Source organism: Cydia splendana, chromosome 16 (genome assembly GCF_910591565.1).
Source record: "Cydia splendana chromosome 16, ilCydSple1.2, whole genome shotgun sequence".
Classification (NCBI taxonomy): domain Eukaryota; kingdom Metazoa; phylum Arthropoda; class Insecta; order Lepidoptera; family Tortricidae; genus Cydia; species Cydia splendana.
Genome location: NC_085975.1, coordinates 14,499,018 through 14,525,161, shown reverse-complemented (window position 1 = coordinate 14,525,161; position 26,144 = coordinate 14,499,018). Strand labels below are relative to the sequence as shown.

Below are 26,144 nucleotides of genomic sequence, written 5' to 3'. Positions count from 1 at the left end.
TCCCGATTATAACCACTATGTAATGAATGATCTAACAGCAAAGAAACTGAATAAAGGAACGAAGCCGCGCTGAGTCTGTGAGCACAAATAGCGGCAGCGACTTGTCCCTAGAGAATGCCCTCAACAAATCCTGGTACCTACTAATAAGTCATAATGTAATGATTGTCAGATTATCATTAGTCATAATTCTGACACCGTGAACTTTTCAGGAATTTCGTAATGTTATCCTATAGATAGTATAGATAGGTTAGATTAGGTTTGTTTTAAGGCAATCCTGAAAAGTTACGCGTTTCTGAGAAAAACCAAATTATGACTAACGAAAATGCGGACAGACAATACAATTATGACTTAAAATTTTATGGGAAACAATAGAGATCCATCCAATAAGACTCAATTAATTCTCCTAGCGATTGAAGTCCATATTATAAGAGTACTATTGATCTAACGGCAAGGAAAACTGAATAAAGGAACGAAGCCGCGCTGAGTCAGTGAGCACAAATAGCGGCAGCGACTTGTCCCTAGAGAATGCCCTCAACAAATCCTGGTAGTAATAAGTTGTGGGGAATCGACCTAATTATGTTGTTTCTTACTTATCTTTCTTTCGTGTTATGATTTTTGTTTTTATATTTTGATCTGAGGGTATAAATAAATACAAATGGAGTTTTTCCGAATATTACAGAAATTAGGTAAGTTATTGTAATTTATTCACATTATAGAGATAGAGGGTAGAGCCTTCCTGGTATATCGGAGTAAACAAGTTGGTCAAAAATGCCTGATCATGCACGTGTGCCCATTTAAATTAAGTAGAACCGTATTCAGAGGGCCCATCGTGAAAATGGAAAATCTAAATTGCGTTATCCGCCTCTCTATCACTCTTGCTTATTCGAGGGAACTGTAGGGCTTCACATTCTCTATATCTTAGAGCATATTTTTCACTTCAATATAACCCAATGACAACTATACCTACCTATAGAGGAAGTTGGTGTTAATTAACTATACCTACCGGCTACCTAACAATACGGCACTAAGTCCCTGCTACTCTGTAACAGCTGCTTTCGACTCGAAATACACTATTTTACTCGTCCAAGCACCAGAATTTTAATTTATTCCACGTAATATAATATTCAAATAAGTTTAAGACTGCAAGCAGCGCTATATTTGGTAAAGCTTGCCCACGCTTAGTTCTCCTTTCGTGCCGATTCTCTCGCTTTATATGGAGACAGCTTTAAGCACGTTAATATTATGATTACGATCGTAACGTCATACCTACAGTTGTTGATATGCAACGAACGAATGTTTAGTAGGTAGGTGTACATATTTATATAGTATGTATTTGAGAGTAAGAGTGCCAGAGTCGATTATACTCAGTGCTAAAATATGCTTAAGAATGTATGTCACTAATTAGAAGGATAAGTTCTGTACCTCAAACCTCAAAACAGAATTATTTTATAATTTGTAGATAGAAAGTTTTAAAGCCATTTAAGAAAATAAGCGTAAATTGACCGTTCTCTTATTTCCGAAACCACTGTGGCTAAAATGAAGAAAGGTTTTTCCACCTGTATGTAGATGACGGCCAAACTTATAAGAATGCCAAGAGTGAGTTGATTTTATAAATAAAAATGAAAGAACTTTGTAAAAAATATTGTGATATTATACATAGCCCTTGGGGTACGAGTCCATCTTGCATAATTTTTATTATTGAATATTACTGTCATCAACTCATCTCACAAAAATAAAAACTGCTATATTCGTTAAGAAACTTCCAAAATTTTAAATCGTTGTACAAAACCTGGTCCTTCCTCTCATGCAATTTCTCCCCTACATATTGTGGAGGTCGGTAAATGTAGTTTATTATGGTTATTATGGCTTCGTTCATCTGCACCTGTTGCCACTCGATATCCGGAACCCCAAACGATCAGTTTTCATGTCTACACAATACGGCACATTTGCCAATAATAGCATAATCTATGATCAGGTCAATTTATCTTTGCAAATCGGCATTTTCTTGGCATTTACATTACATGGTACGAAAATTGGGTAGGTAATGGGATCTATTGACACGTTCCATCGTCAACAATGTAAGTTAGAAGCTGGGGTAGGTATGTTTGCATTAGACACACATAGTTTTACTAGTCGTAGTAAACCATCAGTCTCAAACAATAACCATCAAATATGTATAGCGCGCCGTAGATTATGACTATTAATTTAAGCAAGTGTTGTTGTGTGCCGCAGAAACACATTTAACAGAATTTTGTTGTGTGTATGTATGAATAAACAGCAATTTTAATTCTTAACATTCGAGAAGAGAAGAATGAACATTTTATCGGTTAGTTCAAAAAGAACCAAGGTCAGTGCGAAACTTTAAATCCAATTAGCTCTGCACCTCGATGTGCTAATAAGTCTAATAACACCTTAATTCCGTGTTAGGTCATCGCTTGGGTGCATTACCGTTAACACATGATACTATTTTTAGATATTACACATAATCATGCGTGAATTTCTTTACAAAACTTAAAATGTGTTTGCATTTTATTTGATAGATAACATCACATAACAGGAGTATTTATGGCGTAATAAGGTCATAAATAGACAAAACTGCAACACTGCGACTATGTTGTATCTATTAATGTTGCTAGAGCTCCTGAGAGCTGGAAACGCACTGTCCCTAAGTATGTATATGTATGTATGTATATATTTATGTAAAGGGTCGGCAACGCGTTTGTGACTCTGACATTGCTGGAGATGAAAGCATCCTCAAGCTGGGGCCAAATTCGACTATTCGACCTACAACTGTCAGATTTTGCGTCCACATCAAATCAACACTTGATTTTGATTATATCTAGTGTTGATCCGATCAACTGTGGATAATATCATTTGGTACAACCCAAACTCATTAATTGAAAAAATAATAAAACCAAAATCAACTTTGTTTTATTACTATATGGTTTATTTATTTATTTATAATGGATCTGAACTCGGGGTTCGGTTTTGTTTGGTTGTCCCCTAACTGTGGATTACTAATGTCAATTTTAGACATTGTACATACCTATTCGAAAACTCACAATTTTTCCCACATCAACGGGAGATCAACACGATACGTCAAAGGTCGCTTGTCGAATACCTCTTCAGTACGGTTACCATCAGTTTGTCACTGGCATAAACGCCGTCGAGAACGTAATTTACTTTCTATACATCCCGTTTGCACTAATATGCGAGTGCGAGCGAGATGTATAGAAAGTAAATTACGTTCTCGACGGCGTTTATGTCAGTGACAAACTGATGGTAACCGTACAGGGGTATCCGTTAACTATTGGGCGGGTCTTGCGCTTGTTTCCCACCGTCGTTCTTATCGGATCTTAGCACGAAATAGAGTTAATATTATGGCGTTTGCTTTCAAAGCTGTTTTGAAACCTAAAATACATCAATCCAGGCCAAAACTCGTTTGTGGGCAAGGTATAAGTATTACCTTTAGTCCTAACTCTTAAATAAGTATGTTGTTAGCCGTAAATCTCGACGCGTGGGCGAACGCAGTGATTCGATGATGTCATATTGCAATACGCATAAAATGTGACACACTTTGTTTTCTTGTTAATTAAATGGGATCATACCTTTTTACATTTAAGGATAACTCTGGTATAAATATAGGTGAAATTAAAATAGACGTGCACTCTTTTAATCACTACATCTTATAAAACAAAGTCCCCGGCGCGTCTGTCTGTTTGTATGTTCGCGAGAAACTCAAAAACTACTGAACGGATTTTCACACGGTTTTCACCTATCAATTGAGTGATTCTTGAGGAATGTTAAGGTTTATAATTTGTTAAGGTTTACCCGTGCGAAGCCGGGGCAGGTCGCTAGTTAATTACAATCCAGTCCAAAGAAAAGATAGGCAAGTAGGTATAAAGTTAAATGTTATGCTCGCTACTCTCTATAGGCTCGATACTATCACTGTTAAAATACATACACGGTGTAACATGAGGAAACCGAATAATTTTAACCACGCATTTCTGAGGTCAAAAGAAGGAAAAAATGTAATATGAGTTTAGGTCAATTTCGCCAATAAAAACATTTTTTTTTGTTTTGTTTTTTAAATTTTTTGAATGTATTTGTACATAAAAAATAAATGTTATTGGTAAACTTAAATTTTTTTTTCGTAAAACCTACTTTTTGCATAGTGTTACTTGTCACTTTTTGACATCTATCAATAAGGATATTTAGACTACGTCCCATAGCAGCAACATCACCATCAAAAAGGCCTTCTACACTATGTAACAATAAAAACTTGTTTTTATTTAAATTAATATTATCTCTGAAACTAGGCGAATTTCAAAAAAGTTTATAGGACATTTTTGTCTCTAAATATGATCAGGAATACGCTGTTAAAATTATTCGGTTTCCTCATGTTACACCGTGTATAGGTAATATTAGTCCTGTATAATTGCACGTCCAAATGTGAAATAAAAATAGGGAATACATACACTCGAAAAACAAGAACCCTTCTTCCCGCGCTAGTAGGTAAAAAGTACATAACTTAAAGTGAGCAGCAAAATAAGAAATGTCAGGAAGAAAATTCAGGTTTTTTTCTTTTCTTAAATATGAGCCAACACTTATGACTTTGCATAATGTGTCATGAGACTCATGAGTAAGAATTCATATTAAGTACTCACTCGAACTAAATGCGTATGTAATGCTTCTTATATACCTACTCATTATAATTTACCAAAATTTAATCACTTATACAGCAACTGTCTTGTCCATATAACAAACATCTGCTGAGCGAGTTAATTTTTAATAACCAGCCTGGCGTAATTTGGTAAAACAATCAGACATTTAATAAAGTTATGATCGCGAAGTATAAGCTTCACCAGATGTTATTTCATTAGTCTACTAGCCCCTATTTTGTTAAACATGAAATAAAGAATGCTGCACAAACTGATGTAAGTACCTACTTAAAGATTTAATTAGAACTGATGCGTGTGGCGTACCGTAAATTGGGGTGAGTAGGGAGAAAACTGACATTCAAACCTCTATAACATTTTATTTTTACATATGTAAACTGACTGTAATAAATGTTCTGGACGTTTGTATTTCAGTTTATTTGTGATTTTGGGTAGTTCCATTTCATAACTTTACCGATAAACACAAAATCCCTCCTAACCCCACCTCGTAGTTGGGGTGAGATGGGATTTCATACCAAAGGTGATTTTGAAACGTTGTTGAATCGATTTTTTTTATTATGAATATTACTATAGCTCCATTTGTAATGGGAATACATTATTTAGGTAGCAGTAGCCTTTAAAAACCATCTCACCCCCCTGTCATACCTTCTCTCCCCATTCATAAGCCGACTCTCCTCGCAATCCCTACTCACCCCATTTTACGGTATCTAAGTATTACTATTTTAAACATACATACTAAGTATACGAATATGATATTAATTATTGTGCGTCTCTAGCTAATGGTCTACGTAAGTTATGGTTTCTTGGATTACAATAGGGTATTATACTGTATTTAAAATAAATTATTTTACAGCATGCATGAAATAAAGCACCAGATAATTATTAGAAAAACACAGATAGGAGTTATTTTTAAACACAAGTTCTATTTAATAAATCGGAGAGAAATATAAAAAGTAGGTGAGTTGACCGCAGAGTTGGGCAAAAATTAACTTGAATAAGAATAAGAATAAAAACAGAAATTTTATTCTTATTCAAATCGATTTGAATTAGAATAATTCTTGCACTAGTTATTTTAGAATAAAATTAAGGTGAATAAATCATGTGACTTTTATTTTAAATGTGGAATAAAAAACAGAATAATTATTCTAGAAGTGGGACTATTCTAAATAAGGTTTTATTCAATTAAAATGTTATTTAGAATTAAGTTAATTTTTGTAGTAACAATCGGTTATATTTTGTAAGTTGATTTTCACCCTTCTATTTAAAAGTCGGATTGAATTGATATTTTTTACTTTAGTTTAGGTACAGTACACATTGAAGAGTTTCGCTATACACTATCTAGTTCTATCATCCGATCAGGGTGCTTAGCCAATATGCCAAACGTTAACGGTCCGTAGAGTTGCGTATAGTCTCTCTCTATCACTCTTACATATTAGTGCGATAGAGAGACAGATAGCGTTTCGTTGTCGTAGCACAAACGATTGGCATGTTGGCTACGCACCCAAGGTGCCTAGCCAAGATGACAATTTTTCTTTTTAATTTAATAACCAAATCATTAGGTAAATTTAGCTGTTCTGGGGGCCTAGCCAAGATGCCAATCGCTTGTGCTCCGACAACGAAGCACTTTCTGTCTCTATCACTCTTACATATTAGTGCGATAGAGAGACAGAGACAGCGTTTCGTTCTCGTAGCGGCGCACTCAAGGTGCCTAGCCAAGATGCCAATTTTTGTCTTTAAATTAATAACCAAATCTTTGGGTACAATTTAGCTGTTCTAGGGGCCTAGCCAATATGCCAATAGCTTGCGCTCCAACAACGAAGGGCTTTCTGTCTCTATCACTCTTACATATTAGTGCGATAGAGGGACAGAGAGAGTGTTTCATTGTCGTAGCGCAAACGATTGGCATGTTGGCTACGCACCCAAGGTGCCTAGCCAAGATGACAATTTTTCTTTTTAATTTAATAACTAAATCATAAGGTAAATTTACCTGTTCTGGGGGCCTAGCCAATATGCCAATCGCTTGTGCTCCGACATCGAAGCACTTTTGGTCTCTATCACTCTTACATATTAGACCGATAGAGACAGAGATAGCGTTTCGCTCTGGTAGCGCAAACGATTAGCATGTTGGCCACGCACCCAAGGTGCCTAGCCAAGATGACAATTTTTGTTTTTAATTTAATAACCAAATCATTAGGTATAAGTAATGTAGCTGTTCTGGGGGCCTTGCCAACATGCCAATCGATTGCGCTACTACAACGAAACGGTATCTGTCTCTCTATCGCACTAATATGTAAAAGTGATAGAGGCAGAAAGCGCTTCGTTGTTGGAGCGCAAGCGATTGGCATGTTGGCTAGGCCCCCAGAACTGCTAAATTGTATCCAAAGATTTGGTTATTAAATTAAAAACAAAAATTGTCATCTTGGCTAGGCACCTTGGGTGCGTAGCCAACATGCCAATCGTTTGCGCTACTACAACGAAACGGTATCTGTCTCTCTATCGCACTAATATGTAAGAGTGATAGAGGCAGAAAGCGCTTCGTTATTGGAGCGCAAGCGATTGGCATGTTGGCTAGGCCCCCAGAACTGCTAAATTGAACCTAATGATTTGGTTAGTAAATTAAAAATAATACGGTTACTAAAACTATGCGACAGTCAATTTGTAAGATTTTATTCCATAAAATGGGTATAAATTAGACAAGAGACCAACTACTATTACATCTACCTAACTATACGTAATTAGTACCTATACGGTACCCAGACCACATTTTTATTCGAGGAATATTATTTCGAATAAAAATCATGATTATATTTATTTGATTAAGAATATGTTATTCTCATTCAATTTTTTCTCATACGAATTATTCCCGACTAAAATTATTTGAATATTTTTGACGGGAATAAAATCGAGATGATTTTATTCCTACAAATTCTTATTCAAATAATGATTTTATTCTTGAATGCCCAACACTGGTTGACCGTGACGTCACGATGTAATGTTTCATATAAATTCCATATTGGCAAATCGTTTTGACAGTTCTAAAAAAGTAACTGATTTGACTAGTAGGAAAATACCTTATTCAAATAACTTAGAAATTGGGATTTTGTATTATTTTCAGTAATGATGAGTAGTTCTGCTTTCTACTCATTTAATATTTATTGAATCATCTTTTTAATTGAAAAAAAAAACACAATAAGCAAGTACATATATAATTGTAGAGGTAACAGGTAAACATAAAATTTAAGAAACCAACGCAATTAAACGGATTAACCTAATTTTAATACAAAATTAAACATGTCTAAAAACCACAGCTTGAAAACCTGCTTTCAACTTTTAAAAAAACGCCTTCATCTCGTTGTGTACTCGTTTAAGAGCTACAGTGCCACTGACAGACACAAGCATATAATGGTCAAACTCACATCACCCCTACTTTAGCAACGTGTGCGATGACATGTTTTTTTATTAAATTTCAGACACTAAAACGAGAGTAAGGATGTAGCGTTAAACCAAGAAAAGTCTGCAGCGATTTTGATAGCCCACGCAGCGCAAGTGTTATTTATACGTCATAATTTCACAGAAGTTTGACGTTTAAAATAACACTTGCACTGCGTGGGCTATCAAAATCGCTGCAGACTTTTGTCGGTCTAACTCTACCTATCAGGTATACTATCCAATATGACTGGTTTGGAATGGGGTTGGCAACTGTCAAAGGTTTGCCTAGATGGCGCCATCATAGCTTGCCCCTTTTTCTATGAGATTTGGCTTAAAGAGCTGGCATCCAGGGTATTAAAAAAACAAAAATTTGACACAATTCTAGGGATTGACGGGGCAAGCTATGATGGCGCCATCTGCTAAAAACTTCCACCGGCCAACCCCATTAAAATGATAGTTGGATTAGGCACTGTATAGTAGAATGGCCAATCGAACTGCCAGCTTAGTATTAGGATATATAAATAGCATCTCTTGTCTAATGTCCAGACATCGTAAATTTTATAGCATTTTCGGTACAGCGGAGTGATGTTAACGGAATTGGTATAAACAATTTCAACCCTAATGATTAATTAGCGTTAATTACGTTAATATTAACCTTAATTTACCATTTCAGTTGGAATTATCTATATACCAATTCCGTTAACACCACTCCGCTGCACCAAAAATTCTATAAAATTTACGATGTCTGCTAATGTCTGTGTATGATAAGGATCGGCATGGAGCCATCTTTTTGCTTTTTATTCGAAAACAATTTTTTGTGCTCTATACAGCATAACCGTGGTTTGAACGCACAATTTTTGACCAGCATGACCACCACACACATAATATGAAAGACCGAAAAGCTGGCGACTTCCTCGCACAATGTATCAGCATTGCGATACAGCGTGGAAATATCGCCAGCATCCTTGGTACAATGCCTCAAGGGCCTATTTTAGATTTAAGCTAGTTATTAATTTAGTTTAGTACCCACCGTACAGGGATCGGAACCGGTTTTATGGAAAAACTTAGAAATAATCATAGTTTTCGACTTATTGTTTGCAACTCGAAACACAGGACTCAGTTGTGTATTTAGTTGTATTTAGGTTACGACTTCGTATTATTAGATTGCCCTATTAGGAATGAAATAACTAACAAAGAACGAAAAAATACCGTTTTCGTTCCCATACAAAAAATACCGGTATCCGATCCGGTACCGTGGTACCGTAAGGTAAACGTACTGGTGCTCGACGCGGTCCCAGTACATGTCATCTTGAAACCTAAGTCATTGATGTCAATAGAGCACTAATAGTACGTTTACCTTATGGAAGGTAAATTAGCTTGAGCTCAGTATTCAAGCAGATTGATTTGCATCAGTACAATTACAAGTATTGCGTACGTATAAGATCCCACTCGCCCATTGCGCTTGCGCAAGTGATGTCACTTGCCCAATACGGCAGTGCCATCTGTCCAGTGACCCACTCAAGTTATCGTAGGGCCGACTTATCAAGTGCGAACTTGAACTAAAAATGGTTAGGTAAAATTTATTCATCAAAAATGTAAAATTTAAAATCATTTATTTACATACAATATATACAGTGGTACTACTAAACGAAATTACCGTCTATAAACGATAAACTACCGTCTAATTTAAGTTTATTCTTTGTTGTAGTTTCCCTCTTATTGTATGACTGTATTTTGTAATCTGTGTTGAAGTGCGTGTTGTCACTCGTTTAGTTTTAGTTTTAGTTTAGGTGTAGATTATTAGTTTTAAGTCAGGTACCCACTGAAAATCAGCGTCATGGCTTGCCGTGGCATTATGCTGAGTGGGGATCCTGTTTAGCATCTAATTAGTTTGTGTAACCTGTTTTGTGTGTTATTACCCAGATGTTAAATAAATGTATTTCTTCTTCTTCTTCTTCTTAAATTATTAACTAGCTTAAATCTAAAATAGGCCCCTGAGGCATTAATTGTACCAAGGATTCTGGCGGCATTTCCTCGCTGTATCGCAATGCTGATACGTTGTGCGAGGCAGCCGCCAGCTCTTCGGTCACCAGTTACGTTAACCAGACGCTTCGCGATTTCTGCAAACAACTTATGCGCGCTGGGACTCCATGGACCTAGAGTTTCAACTCTAAATGTAAAATTATAAAAAAAAACAGAATGAGCAACAACAAAAACATGGCGCTAGTGCAGAGTGGGGGTAGACACGGGCTAGGTAGGGCTGCACCGTCATAGAGACCGAAGAAATGTTGGATGGGTTTGAATTTGTGCCGTGTCCCACGGATACTACTACAAATATATAATTTTGGTTTATAGGTTACTTTAATAAAGTAAATGTCTATTGAAGTTATATAGGTAATTAGAAGTTGAGTCAAGCGACATTTTAAAAACTGGACAAGTGCGAGTCGGACTCGCCCACCGAGGATTCCGTAATTTTTAGTTTTTTGTTGTTGTAGCGGCAACAGAAATACATACATCATCTGTGAAAATTTCTACTAATGAAACTTTCTATTGTGAAACTGTCTAACTAATGAGTAATATCAATATCCTAATATCAGTAACAATATCTGGGAGCACGAGCTTTGCTCGGAAAACATATATATGTTAACTAGACTAGACTAGACTTAGAGTCGCATTAGTAGTAGAGTTTGACTCTATAAATTTATATTTTGTAAATTATCTTATTCGATTTACTATATCTTTTATCTACATTTATGTTACTACATATATAATTTTCAATGCACTCCAATAATACATTTAAGAATATCTCACAGATCGAGAATAAACTACATATTTCATATATGTGCCCTGAATAAATTACAATAAATAAATAATGAAACAGAACATACCACATTCAGCGCATAGCATCTGAACAGCCTGAAGGTCTTAAAACAACGAATCCGAGCCCTATGAGGCGATTCGTCTACAGAAGTAATTGGCTAACATTACATTGCGAATATGATGTAAGTACTAGCAGAGACCAGACAACGAAATAGCAGAGAGGTACAGTAAATCTCCTGTACTGACATGATAGTAGATAGGTACAGTAAATCGGTGCCCGAGCAAATCGGTGGTGGCCGAGTGGATATGACGTCCGACTTTCGATCCGGAGGTCGCGGGTTCAAATCCTGGCTCGTACCAATAAGTTTTTCGGAACTTACATACGAAATATCATTTGATATTTACCACTAGCTTTTCGGTGAAGGAAAACATCGTGAGGAAACCTGCATACATCTGCGAAGAAATTCAAAGGTGTATGTGAAGTCCCCAATCCGCATTGGGCTAGCGTGGGGACTATAGCCCAAGCCCTCTCGCGCATGAGGGGAGGCCTGTGCCCAGCAGTGGGACGTATATAGGCTGAAATTATTATTTATATATTTTATTATACAGTAAATCTCCTGTACTGACATGATAGTTGCACTTTTTAACCCCCGACGCAAAAAGAGGCGTGTTATACGTTTTGACGCCAATATGTCTATCTGTCATCGTAGCTCTCCAATGGATGGACCGATTTCGATTCGGTTTTTTTTACGTGAAAGCGAGTTTTTGCTTTTGTTTTTGGCATACCGTAGCATAGCGTAGGGGGTTTCTATTTTTTTTATTTTGATAGTTCTATTAACTATTGTGTCATGTGTCACTCTCGCACTTACTAGGAACAGTAGGTACTTGCTAGAAAAAGAAGGCCACGATGACAGCGGCGCTTGAGGTTTTTTGCCGTTGCTGAAGAAGAAGTGACAATTATATACACTATACACGCCATATACTTGGGACATATCAACGCAAAAAGAAAATGGAGCCTTATCCTCTATTATAGATGTGACTTTTGGGTAAAGAAAATACTAATTAGTACCTACATTTGTGGTAGCAATGAGTATTATCAAAAAATGGTACATCACAGCGTCTGTCCGCAATTTTGTCTGCGTAAAATGCTGATTTCCGCGGGACCATAACCCTCTCCATACCAATTTCATCTAAATCGGTTAAATGTTTTAAGAGTAAAGAGGCAACAAACAGTAACTTTTGCATTTATATTGTATGTAAGTAGGGATTATAATCAGTTTCTTCTCATGGGAGTTTTCGACCAGTCCTCATTTTTTACATGTCTCTGGTCCTAGTGAACACGTAAAAATATTTAGGTGCTCGTCAATTCAGGCTAAGTTTCCAAGATTTACTTCGGTCTTAGATGTAATTTATAGGTCTCCATTAGGCGACCTTAACGGCTAAGTACGACATGAATTCATAAAATTTAACCTCTTAAGTCCCCGTGTACAGTCGCCATCAGATATATCGGAGCGGCCAAGGTGTTCACAATATCTGAACACGCGCTCTAACGCCCTGACAATAGAGGCGTGTTCCGATATTTGTGAGCACCTTGGCCGCTCCGATATATCTGATGGCGACTGTACTTGTACAAGTACAAATTAAATTCGAGGTCTGAAATATAGAAATAAAAGAAAGTTCCAAATTCAAAAGCGCCAAAATTGCCCTGGATTTTACGAGGTTAATTCGGGTACTGTAATTAAATACCTATTCAGGATGATTACCCGACCGGCAAAGGAACATGGATCTACATGTATAACTAATTCTTTGCTATTGCCTACATTCTAGGCTGTTGGCCAATTTATAATATACAGGGTGTCCCAGAAATCGACGTCAAGCCGTAAACGGATGATAGACCAAGTCATAACAGTTATCATAAAAATACAAAAAAAAATCCAACTTATGTTCTTTAAAAATTATGGTAAATTTAAAAAATCACAAAAAAATCCACACCCTGTAATGGTTCTTTAACTCTTGTTACTACAAATTCCATAATTTATTCTATTTTTTTTATTATTATATTATGTAATCTTGAATAATGCTTCTGTAGATTTTTGCCTAAAATTTAAAGCCAACTGCTATTACTTGGAAGAAAATTACACTTTATCAAAACCAAATTATTTAAATTTACTGTTTCGCCCAACTTTAACTGACTGTACTGAAAAAAAATGTACTACGCTAGTTTGGCAAGTAACGTTAAAAACTGGCGCGTTTAATAAGGATTGCAAAATGGTATAACACTTGCTAGATTACGTTTTAAATAATTGGTCAATATTTTTTTTGTAAATAGCCCCAGTTTTTCACAAAATTTCCATACTTCCTTAAAATGACTTTAGCTTACCTAAAGCTTTGCTCAACGCCGTTTCTTAGTTTGATAGAGACGGGAAGAGTCATTTTGGAGTGTGAGCGAGATAAGAAATCAAATTTCCACGTAATTTAAGAGCAAGGTCATGATATTGACTCAATCTTTTTACTTTAATTTAGGACCAGTTTTCTCATTAAATAAAACACAAATTATCAGATTTGAATTATTATTTTTAGTTCAAACTGCCTTCCTTCAAAAGACACAGAGAAGACCCTCGATTCTTAGAGAAAATTTTATGGACCGATGAGTCAACATTTAAAAAAGATGGCTACATGAGTTTGCACAATTTGCACGAGGTGCATGTAGAAAATCCAAATTTGATGAGGCAAGATAAGTCACAGTATCGATTTAAAGTAAACATGTGGACCGGGATACTAAATGGCAGAATAATTGGACCTTTTGAGCTGCCACAGATTTTGAATGGACAAGTTTATTTGGATTTACGTCAAAATACTTTACCAGATTTATTAGAAGTCGTGTCACTGAACATTTACAGAGAAATCTGGTTCCAGCAAGATGGCTGCCCAGCGCACTATGCCCGTTTAGTAAGAGAACATCTTGATGAAGAATACCCGCTCAGGTGAATAGGGCGCGCTGGGACAGTCTTGTGGCCACCCCGTTCGCCTGATTTAAATCCCCTAGATTTTTTTTACTGGGGAGCGGTTAAAGAGAAAGTGTACTCAAAAACAATTGAGAATTTAGCTGAGCTGCGGGAAAGAATTGTAAATAGGGGAAGATTTGCCCGGAAAATAACCCGATTTTTTTAAGAAGATGTCGTGCGTGCATTGCCGCTGAAGGAAGGCAGTTTGAACATTTATTGTAAAAAAATTAATTCGAATCTGATAATTTGTTTTTTATTAAATAAAATCTAATGAGAAAACTGGTTCTAAATTAAAGTAAAAAGATTGAGTCAATTTTCATAACCTTGCTCTTAAATTACGTGGTAATTTGATTTCTTATCTCGCTCACACTCCAAAATTACTCTTCCCGTCTCTATCAAACTAAGAATCGGCGTTGAGCAAAGCTTTAGGTAAGCTAAAGTCATTTTAAGGAAGTATGGACATTTTGTGAAAAACTGGGGTTATTTACAAAAAAAAATTGACCAATTACTTAAAACGTAATCTAGCAAGTGTTATACCATTTTGGAATCCTTATTAAACGCGCCAGTTTTTAACGTTACTTGCCAAACTAGCGTAGTAAAATTTTTTTTCAGTACAGTCAGTTAAACTTGGGCGAAACAGTAAATTTAAATAATTTGGTTTTGAAGAAGTGTAATTTTCTTCCAAGTAATAGCAGTTGGCTTTAAATTTTAGGCAAAAATCTACAGAAGCATTATTCAAGCTTACATAATAATAATAAAATTTGAATAAATTATGGAATTTGTAGTAACAAGAGTTAAAGAACCATTACAGGGTGTGGATTTTTTAGTGAATTTTTAAAGTGACCATAATTTTTAAAGAACGTGAGTTGGTTTTTTTTTGTATTTTTATGATAACTGTTATGACTTGGTCTATCATCCGTTTACGGCTTGACGTCGATTTCTGGGACACCCTGTATATAATATGAGGTAGAAAAGACTGCAGAGATTTTGACAGCACACACAGTGCAGGGGGGCATTTTTGAATTACGAACGCTCGATTTCGTCACTCGAACATCGGTGGAAAACGGCGAAATGCTAAGTTTTGAAATACGAGCGATAGAAATTGGGAATCTAGTGGTATTGACCACTGGTTTTCAATTTTATTAGTTGAATTTAAATACCTAGTAGAGGAGATATTATTGAACGAAATACTTAAGGGGCCCACTGATTAACAGTCCGCCGGACGGTATCGGCCTGTCAGTTGTTCGGAACTGTCAAATTTTTGTTCTAACTGACAGGCCGATACCGTCCGGCGGACTGTTAATCAGTGGGCCCCTTTACACGAAATCAAGTGGTCAAAATTCAAAAATTGGCCCCCAGGTCAAACTTCTATGAAATTATGACGTACAAATAACAATTTATGGCAATTTATTTTGCGTGTGTTGTCAAAATCTCTGCATTAATTTTCTTGGCCTAACTCTATCATGACATTTGTCCTAGGTGTAGGAGTGACAAAGGGTATATTATACCTTTCATATTATGTGAAAGGCTGATAAGATTGATAAAATTCTTATCAATCTTATCAGCTTAACAGCTGTTGGTTTTTTAATATTCTTTAATTCGGTTTGTTTATTGTCATAACGGTGCTTTAGGAAGTTCAGAGTGTTCAGACATCACGATATCAGGTTCAGGCAACTGAAGTGGTAAATATTAAAAACAGAAGTTCAAGTAAGTACATCAAGTTGCGAACATTTAAAAAATGTGGATAAGTTCTTTTTGTAAAATTTCACATGAAATAAATGAAGCTTATAAGCCTACTTTAGGTACCTAACGTATAACATGAGGGCAGTTTGCAACATGTTTATCATACCTGTCAGGTTAAGCTCTAAAGGGGCCCACTGATTAACAGTCCGCCGGACGGTATCGGCCTGTCAGTTGTTCGGAACTGTCAAAAATTTGTTCTAACTGACAGGCCGATACCGTCCGGCGGACTGTTAATCAGTGGGCCCCTTACGGGTTTACGTTAATTAATGAGACCGCCAGTTAAAATTAACGGGGTTTATATGTGACGGTAGTCACACAAATAAGCTCAGGTTAAATGTCAATCAACCACCCTCGTTAGCTGTGTTTGATTCAGAGGCGCCATTCTGATAGCAAGACGACCACGAGTGAAAAAAAATCATAATATATACAGGGTGATTTCTGGGTCTTGATCTAAAACCACTTTTTATGACTCTGTAAATGATCCACATTACCATAAGTATGGTAGTATTTGATTCAAAGGTAATTAGTTTTTTTTTTCTTATTTCTCAAGTAAGATTTATCTTATACTAAGTACCTAATCATTTTCACACGCACTTTTGGCATACGCTGTACGGAAAGGAAAGCGACAAGACGTCACCAGGGGTGCGAACTCCTCCCTTCGGGCAAACTCGGCTCCGCTCGGCTCGGCATTGCTCCGAGCAATTATTAGGGTTGACTACTAGTATTATATGATCTGTGGGGTTGACACAACTTGACGTCCCTTTGCGCGCACGACCACAGATAAGACAAGTAATGACCTGAATTTTGACCCTAAATAGCCGAAAGTCCCTGAACCGCTGTCGAACTTCGGTTTTGAAGGAAGATTCCTTTCTGTACGGTAGTAATCTTATTCTGTGCTATTGGATGGTTCCCGCACGTCTCCCGTCATCTCTGTCAGTGGAAAAGCCTTATGCTGACGCTATAGACACTCTTAACCAATTTCACTTAAAGTACCTCTAGATCACATTATAGTATGAATTACCTCAGGTGATTTTTTCGGGCTCGGGCCCTAATCTTCTAAACAAAAGGTATTGTTTCCTTTATGCAGTGGTTACACTACTTACTGGTCAATGCACCGTCATAATGAACGGGGACAAGTCCGTTTAAAAAGCAAATTTACCATTCTAATTATATGGTTCAAATTCATGAACAGCCCATTCGGAGATAACACGTTTTGTTATCTCCAAAAACAAGACCACCCTGATTGTTCTCTGAATGAGCTGTCACATGAATTTGAACCTTAATACTATCACGATAGTTGCTTTTTAAACGACATGGTGGCTTTGGCACGTGCTGTAGAACGCTCTTAAAAGAAATAAAGGCTTTTTCACCACACCAGCTCGGAAAGGCTTACTTTGCACTTCAAAAACTGATAGCAAAGTTGCATTTTATTCACATGTGAGGCAAAGTAATCAAATGCAAATTTTGAGTTGTTTTCTTATGTTTGCTGGTAGAATTGACTTTTATAACACTTTAAACTCTCGCGTTTTGTACACATATTTCACGAACGAATCACTGGATTGAGCTACATAAACCCAAAGTCCTCTCCAACGAGCGACACTATTATCCGCGGATCGTGAGAGAGGCGATTGAAATTAAAAAACACCCTAAAAATTTCAATCGTGAGGACGGGTACAAATTATCGTCTACTTGGGGACCAGTGATTCAAATGTTGAAACCAGCGGATATATCTTCGGACCAGTGTACGGATACTGTGAGTGTTGCGTGTCGTGCCGTGGACAATAAACATTAAACTTTAACGGGTAGCTGCAATTTCTTTGTCTACCCCGAACATTTTTATCAACTAATTTCGGGTAGTTTAGTGGTGTTTTATTAATATCTCCTAATTGACTTTTAAATGATGATTTTGGATGATAAATATTTAAAAACATTTATTTGGATTTGATATGGTTTGATTTTGTTTGATATTTTACATTAAATATTTGCTTCGGGTTGGTATGGTGAAAAATGTTGTGTTTCACTCGGAGGCAAATTTTGTTTAACCCTCGTGCTTTGAAACCCTCGCAACGCTCAAGATTCCATTTTCGAACCACTCGCTACGCTCGTGGTTCAACTTTGGGATCTTTCGCTTGCTCGGGTATCAATATTAGCACGAGCAGTTAAACAACAACTTTGCCCCCTTGTAAAACAAATAACTATTGTTTAACGGATTAGGGCCCGAGCCCGAAAAAATCATCTGAGATAATTCATACTATACACAGTTCAGAATAAAATTCGCCCAAGCTCTCACAATCAAAGAGAACCCGTTCAGCAGCCGAATTTGGTTAACCACGCCAAACAAACCGCTCCTAATCTATTTGATATGGTTAGTTGGCGTACAGACTACGTGACACGTTTTGGTGTTTATTTCACGGATAGAATTTAAGTTAAGGGACCGGGGGCCCGTTTCTCAAAAGCTTGTAACGTGTAATACAAGCGGATGTCACGCTTTTGACAGCTTTAGTTAGAAAGGGACTTCCACTTGTGTTACAAGTTACAAGCTTTTGAGAAACGGGCCCAGGACTCCGTGACGTTTTTAGTTCGCTATTTTCATAATTTTCCCGTTGTCGAAGTTACAGATGAGCTTAATTGTTTTCCTTCGTATTTTCTCGGAAGAGTTCGTATTTGTCAGGCTAATTCAGTCAACTTCAGTACTTTTTGTACCGAGACTGACTGAAATAGCAAGACACGTTCGTACGTTTCCATGAAAATACGATGGAAAATAATAATGCACTACATCTGTACCCCAATGCACTTTAGTTCAAAGAATTATTAGAAAGGAACTTCCAAACCGGAAAATTGTCACGGATGAAAAGGTGATAACATAAGAAAAATCACTTAAATAAAAATCAAGATGACGAGTAAAGTCAAATAACCATGCTTCCGTTAATGTGCAGTCCTGTCCTGATCTATTTCCAGCGGGTCGCACTAATGACCACGTAAATAGTGTGGCTAAATCAGGACTTTCCGATTTAAACGGACGGTTAGCTGTAGAGCGACAGAGCAAGTGGCGTTTTGACCTGATGCATAATTTCAATAACCGGTGAAATTATGTCTTACAGTGACACTGGACCATTTGGACCGAAATGTTCTGCAATTACAGCAAGATTAATTATACAGTACGCGAGAAGCACGGGCGACTGACATCATTTATATATCACGATGTACCTAAGTTACAATTGGCCTCCAGCATGTTGGCACGATTAAACGGATCTATTTTTATTATTATTTTATAATCTTATAAAATAGGTACCTTGATTTTTTTACTACATACCTAAACGCCACTTGCAGCATCCCACTAACCCGGGGTTAACCGGTTAAACCGTTAACCCAGTGTCAAATTATACTGGTAAACATGGTAACTTCAGGGTTAACCGGTTAACTCCGGGTTAGTGGGATGGTGCTAGTGGCCCTAACATGAGTAAAAAGTTAATGACTTACCTTTGTCCATGGTGAGTGCGTGCGCAGCCACAACTAGGCCAATAAGGATCGAGGCCCTCATGGCTGGAGACGCCATGATTACCTGCGAAAAATTTACAAATTTTAGCCGAAGAAGGTTTTTAGGCTTTTAAGCTCAAGTGGGATTGGGTGGGACATGTCTGCCGTATGCACCTGGATCGGTGGGCTAAACTGGCTACTGAATGGACACTGCGGACTAGCCGGGGCAGAAGCAGACCAAAAAAGAGATGGCGGGATGATCTCGACGCTTTTGCAGCGACTTGCGGGAGCTGACCAAACCATGATGAGTGGCGGAAGAAAGGGGAGGCCTTTGCCCAGCCATGGGACACAACATAGGCTATTAAAAAAAAAGTTTTTAGGACTTCCGAGGGAATAAAATTGGAAATTTCAGCATTCTCATTGCAATTACAGGTTATGAATTTGACTTAATTGACTTGTATTTATTTGTTATCTGGATTTGTTAGTGACGTCCCTGGTTGAAGAAGATCAAATTCGTAACCTGTTATTATAATCACTATGGGTACGCTTGGAGAATATAACCAAACAATACGCCTCCGAGTCTCAACTTGAATGAAGTCATGTACCTACCTACCCAGAAAAACTGAAGAACATCATGATCAATGATCAGATTACCTCTTCCGACTTTATAATTAATTTCCAATTCAATGCTAAGACCCACATGGAACAAGGCGTTTTATGATCAGCTTACGAGTCAAATAAGCAATACTTTTGCAGAGAAGGACCATTCTATCAGAATTTCTGTTGGAATTTCAGATAAACAGGATCTTATATTGCACTTAAATTGAAGTAAGACCCTTCTATGATGGAACGCCAAATATATATATGTTACATCATAGTTCGTTTTCTAGCTTGGCTATTACAACATACAATATGAAAATATAAAGTTTCGCACAATTAGTCTTTATTAAATTTATCTCAATAGCGGTCACTATCAGCTGTTAAGAAATAGGTAGTTCATTGGCCTTTTCAAATAGTTCGTTGAGATATTCAAGTTTTGAAGACTTGTTTATATGTTTTGAATAGATAAGTATAAAATGTTGATGTCGTGACTTATCGTGAATTTGTACCAAGAATGCTTGTTACGACTCATAGTCTAATAAAACATGGTCTTCCATTCCCAGAGTGACACGGGCCTACGTCACAACAACATGGCCGCTATATATAGCGCTATCGCATATTATCATATAGCGCTGTCGCATGATGACGTAGGCCCGTGTCAGTTAGGTGACCTAGAAAAGACGGGAATGGAGTATCAGGCGGAGTATATTATTATACCATGTTACGACTTAAATACACTGAATAATAATTAAAACTAGTCTCTCTGCTTAGAATTTCCACAAAAATTGACCTGTTTTAACTGTTCCCGTTGTGTGTAAATTAAAATTAGCCGACCAATATTGCAACACCAAACACACCAACATTGATGTTATGGAACACCAAAACAAACTGAGTTTAATAACAAATGTAAAATTAAATTAAGACTACCTTCCTAAACAGATGTTTTCTCGAATTACATATGTATTTAATGATTTTAAACAACAAAAATAACAATATAGGGTAATTCGTCAATAACTGGCCACCTTTAAAAATGAATTCTATTCATTCTATTCAGTTATTGAAAGTATTGAAACCATATACTAAAATGAATTAATAAATTAAGGTTATACTATATATAGAATTATTTTTAGATTAAGGTGACCCACAATCTCTCTGCTTGCCTTAAGGTTGACTGGTAGAGAATGCTTTTGGCATTAATTCCGCCTTTTGTACGATAAGTTTTCTTTTGTGCAATAAAGTTTAAATAAATAAGGTGGCCAGTTATTAACCAGTGGCTAGTTATTGACGATTTATTCTATTTATTTCAAGAAATCAACATTACAAGAGAACCAATACAATGATCCCCAAACTAATAGGCTCAGGCTGTGTCGTGGGAATCTAAATTTCAGAGAAGTACGTACTTATCGAAATTTTGCGGCTCTTATTACCGAAGTATAATCATTGCCAAAAGATACAATTTATTATAATAATTATAATACAATGTTGCAAAACGGAGGCAACGTTTTGATTAGACCTCGCTTATCTGCTCTAAAAAAATAGCGACTTCCAAATATATAAGTAATAAGTATATAGGTATGTTAATGATAACGCGAAATGAATGTGTATGGCTTCAATCGGTTTGGGGGGGGGGGAGCAACTATTTCTTATTTATTTATTTATTTCGTCCCATCAGCCGGAAAAAATTAGCTGCAAAGTTTACACAGGAAGGAAAAAAAATAATGGGCCCTGGATGGGAGTGCATTTTATTCACAGGGGACATTCTATTTTTTTTAAGAAATATGTATAACTGCATTCTAAGATATTATTTTTAATTCGCTAAGTCACACACGGAAAACGAACCAGCTAGAAATTTAAAAAAAATCACTATTTTATTCCACTATGCAGTTTATGCTAAGTTCAAAATGTTTTCAAGAAATATTACGTCTTACACTCGCCTATTATCGTACAAAATATTCATAAAATCGAATATTTAGTTTTCTTTTATAATTTTGAGTCTGTTCGAATTACCGGGCGAGACAAGCAAATTACAAAAAAATTTTTGAATGCAGTTTTGTTTATTTTTAAAATTTTAAAAGAATGTTTCGTTTAAGTAAAATGATAAGCTTATTTTACTTAAGGTTTTAAGGTACTTTCCCTCAAGGGCGCATACATTTTTTCCACTCTGTAGGTATATGCTTGGCAAGATTACTCATTGTGGGTTATATTTTACTACAAGGGCACGTTTAGTTAATTTCAATGAGATAAAACCTGGATTTAACCTTTAATATGTATGTGGTGGTCAATATGCTGTATAGAAAAAAAATCGTGTGCTACTCTGCAGCGGCGCCACCATAATGAATACCAATGAATTATATGATGAAATGATGTACCTAAAAGGTACATCATGTACGTATAATGTTTATGGCTGTACCTGTGATAGGAAACGAAATAATCGGCATTGAAAGTGGCGCCGCTGGGGAGCATACTCCCCAGCGGCGCCACACAGTACTCATAGATAGAAATGATATTAGCTATTTTTTTCTTATGTAAATTGATGTACTAATGCTGCTGATTACGTACCTATTGAAAAAAAGAATTATTTTGCATTGATTAGTGATTTTATTTACATTTTAATTCCGCGTTCCACCTAAACGGTATGAATTGTAAGAGAGGCGCGCGGGTGAGCGAGATGGAGATATAAATTCTTACCGCGGGACCGCGCTCCCGCGGCCCGTTCCGATTTTCAATGATAATAGTTATTTGTTTTACAAGGGGGCAAAGTTGTTGTTTAACCGCTCGTGCTAATATTGATACCCGAGCAAGCGAAAGATTCCAAAATTGAACCACGAGCGTAGCGAGTGGTTCGAAAAATGGAATCTTGAGCGTTGCGAGGGTTTTAAAGCACGAGGGTTAAACAAAATTTGTCTCCGAGTGAAACACAAAATTTTTCACCTCACCAACCCGAAGCAAATATTAAATGTTAAATACCGTCATTATAGCCAACTTTGCCACCAGGGGAAACTTTGCCCAAAACGACAATTTTAAACATTAAATAATAGGTTAAATTATTAAATATTTAAAGGAAATAGGTTAAATTTGTGACAAAACTATATACCAAACATATGCTCAACTATGCAATCGCGGTAACCGAAGACAATACATATTATAATACGTAAGGTATAAGTTAACAACTCAAAATTTGCATTAGGTAATTTAATTTTCACCACACCAGCTCGGAAAGACTTACTTTGCACTTCAAAAACGGATAGCAAAGTTGCACTTTGCTATCAGTAATTCACATGTGAGGCAAAGTAATCAAATGCAAATTTTGAGTTGTTTTCTTATGTTTACTGGTAGAATTGACTTTTAAATGATGATTTTGGATGATAAATATTTAATAACATTAATTTGAAATTGATTTGATTTTGTTTGATACCGTCATTATAGCCAACTTTGCCCGCTTTTTTTGAAAAACCACGAATTTCTCAAAAAAAAAATATAACACGTCATATTACTTTTTTTGCTCAGCACGTCCATAGTGATCAAACGCATCAGTTTAATTGAAGAAAATTTTTAAATCATGTTTTTACCCACTTTTTTTGGCGTTTTAGAGGGCGGGCAAAGATATCCGCGATTTGCGCCAACATTGCCCACGTCAATTTGGTGTTCAAATACAGCTCGTATGTATGATGATGATGTCTAAAGGGGCCCACTTATTAACAGTCCGCCGGACGGTATCGGCCTGTCAGTCGTTCGGAACTGTCAAAATTTTGTTCTAACTGACAGGCCGATACCGTCCGGTGGACTGTTAATCAGTGGGCCCCTTAAGGATTATTTAATGGTTTTGGGCAATCGTACCGTTCCCTGTTAATAACTTAGCGATAAGTGTAATAACTTTTGAATTGGTGCGCAATGTTGCCTACCCGTTTTTGGCCATTTCCATACAAGACTCACCTAAGCATTTTACAAAGGCTAAGGTTGTCACTTTAGAGAAAACCTGTAGTTTAATGGACTAAAATATGAGTTTTGCTGTAGTTTTCATGCGTTAAAGGGATAAAACATCTAAATAAAGGATAATAAGACCAATCAAATACAGTAAGTATATAATTATAAACTTGTGTACAAAACATAACTTCGCTTACTTGCGAAGTTGGGTAAATTTGTCAAAAGTGACAACCCTAAGCCGTTTTAAGTGGTGGGCAATGTTGGCATCCATAGGTCTGTAAATTACCGGATTACATTGCCCACCGCCAAAACTTTTGTGTCTTTAGGCCTTTTTAGATTAAACCTCAATGGACATAATCTATGCTTCATGTTTTATAACTGAAACTCGGAAATATTTGACAGTGTTCTCATTTTTTTTTCTACTTGCATTCATTTTTCAACAAGTTTTGCCCTCCGAAATATACCCTATATTTGACAACTCGCTGAAAATTCCCAAGTCAATTTGAGCATATGTTTGGTATATAGTTTTGTCACAAATTTAACCTATTTCCTTTAAATATTTAATAATTTAACCTATTATTTAATGTTTAAAATTGTCGTTTTGGGCAAAGTTTCCCCTGGTGGCAAAGTTGGCTATAATGACGGTATTTAACATTTAATATTTGCTTCGGGTTGGTGAGGTGAAAAATTTTGTGTTTCACTCGGAGACAAATTTTGTTTAACCCTCGTGCTTTAAAACCCTCGCAACGCTCAAGATTCCATTTTTCGAACCACTCGCTACGCTCGTGGTTCAATTTTGGAATCTTTCGCTTGCTCGGGTATCAATATTAGCACGAGCGGTTAAACAACAACTTTGCCCCCTTGTAAAACAAATAACTATTATCATTGAAAATCGGAACGGGCCGCGGGAGCGCGGTCCCGCGGTAAGAATTTATATCTCCATCTCGCTCACCCGCGCGCCTCTCTTACAATTCATACCGTTTAGGTGGAACGCGGAATTCAAATGTAAATAAAATCACTAATCAATGCAAAATAATTCTTTTTTTCAATAGGTACGTAATCAGCAGCATTAGTACATCAATTTACATAAGAAAAAAATAGCTAATATCATTTCTATCTATGAGTACTGTGTGGCGCCGCGGGGGAGTATGCTCCCCAGCGGCGCCACTTTCAATGCCGATTATTTCGTTTCCTATCACAGGTACAGCCATAAACATTATACGTACATGATGTACCTTTTAGGTACATCATTTCATCATATAATTCATTGGTATTCATTATGGTGGCGCCGCTGCAGAGTAGCACACAAAAAATCGTTCTAAAATAATGCGAAAAAATCCTTATCATACGTATCTACACAAACAAGAGGTTAAAGCACTCTTTAAGAACTTTCGAACCCGGGACCTCCTGCTTCGTAGGCAGAGTCTCTACCGACTAGTTTAGGAAACCGTTATTATTTCACAATTTTCCCATTATTGTGAAATAATTATTTCAAACCATTTTATTGGCCAAAATTTAAACTTACCGGTACCTACTGATATCGAGCACAGTCCGCGCGCACACTCGTTTCGCGGTTACCGACTCGTGCGCACAAGCGGAGCGCGCTTCGACTGTCCACTGACTGACGCGCGCACCACATGCCGCCTTATTTGGGTCATACTGGCTGGAAAACAAAACTCCTAATTTATTATTTTGGTTGCGAATAGGTATATCACAAGGAATAGTTATTTACGATACAAGTGCGGAAAAGAGGAAATTCGAAACAAGTGGCGATAAATTGACACGAGTTGCGAATTACCTATTCGCACGTGTATCGTACAACGTTTTACAGTACATAAGGCCCTTTAAACTTTTGAGATACGCACGAAAAGTGCTTTTTTACGCACTAGTGCGGGAAAATTGGACCATATGTAATGTAAAATTATTATGGGTGATTTCAAAAAATTAAATTTAAATAAGCTGATTTAGGATTAAGAAAATATTCCATAGAGCTCCTTAGCCTCAACGCCGCTACTAATTTTTGGGAAGATTATTTTTGTGGAAGACTTAATTTGTATACTAGCTACTAACCTACTATAGTCAAACCCACCCACTTTGTGAGGAGAAAGAGGCGCGAAAGAAAAATAACTCATAAAATCATTGGCGAAATTTACCGCCTTTTTGTACTGACAAAGTGGGTGTGCCAGAGAGAGAGAGAGTGGGTTTTACCATGATATTACCACATGTTGGTATAGGTTGGTATTGGTTTACCTGTTGTATTAGATATCTTTCGCAAAAAACGATCCCGATGTCAGAATTTATGACATAAAATATCATAAATACACTCACTATCACTGTCACTGTCATTAAAAATACGTAAGAAAACAAAATTAATCTCAACACAACATCACAATAAAACTTTTCAGTAAAATAAATAACAAAAAAAGTGAAATAAAAGAAGAACGAAAATGCTAAAAAAAAAATATTT

At 36.6% G+C, this 26,144-nt stretch overlaps 1 protein-coding gene across 2 annotated transcripts in view; it reads right to left on the bottom strand.

The window, feature by feature from the left end:
* Positions 1–19,259, bottom strand: part of LOC134798373 (cartilage oligomeric matrix protein-like) — a 37,964-nt gene extending 18,705 nt beyond the window's left edge. For both annotated transcript variants that reach the window (XM_063770787.1, XM_063770789.1), the window contains exon 1: positions 19,157–19,259. In XM_063770787.1, the coding sequence (XP_063626857.1) occupies positions 19,157–19,232 (76 nt within the window). In that variant the 5' untranslated portion in view covers positions 19,233–19,259. The remainder of the gene's footprint in view (positions 1–19,156) is intronic.
* Positions 19,260–26,144: the final 6,885 nt, after the last annotated feature.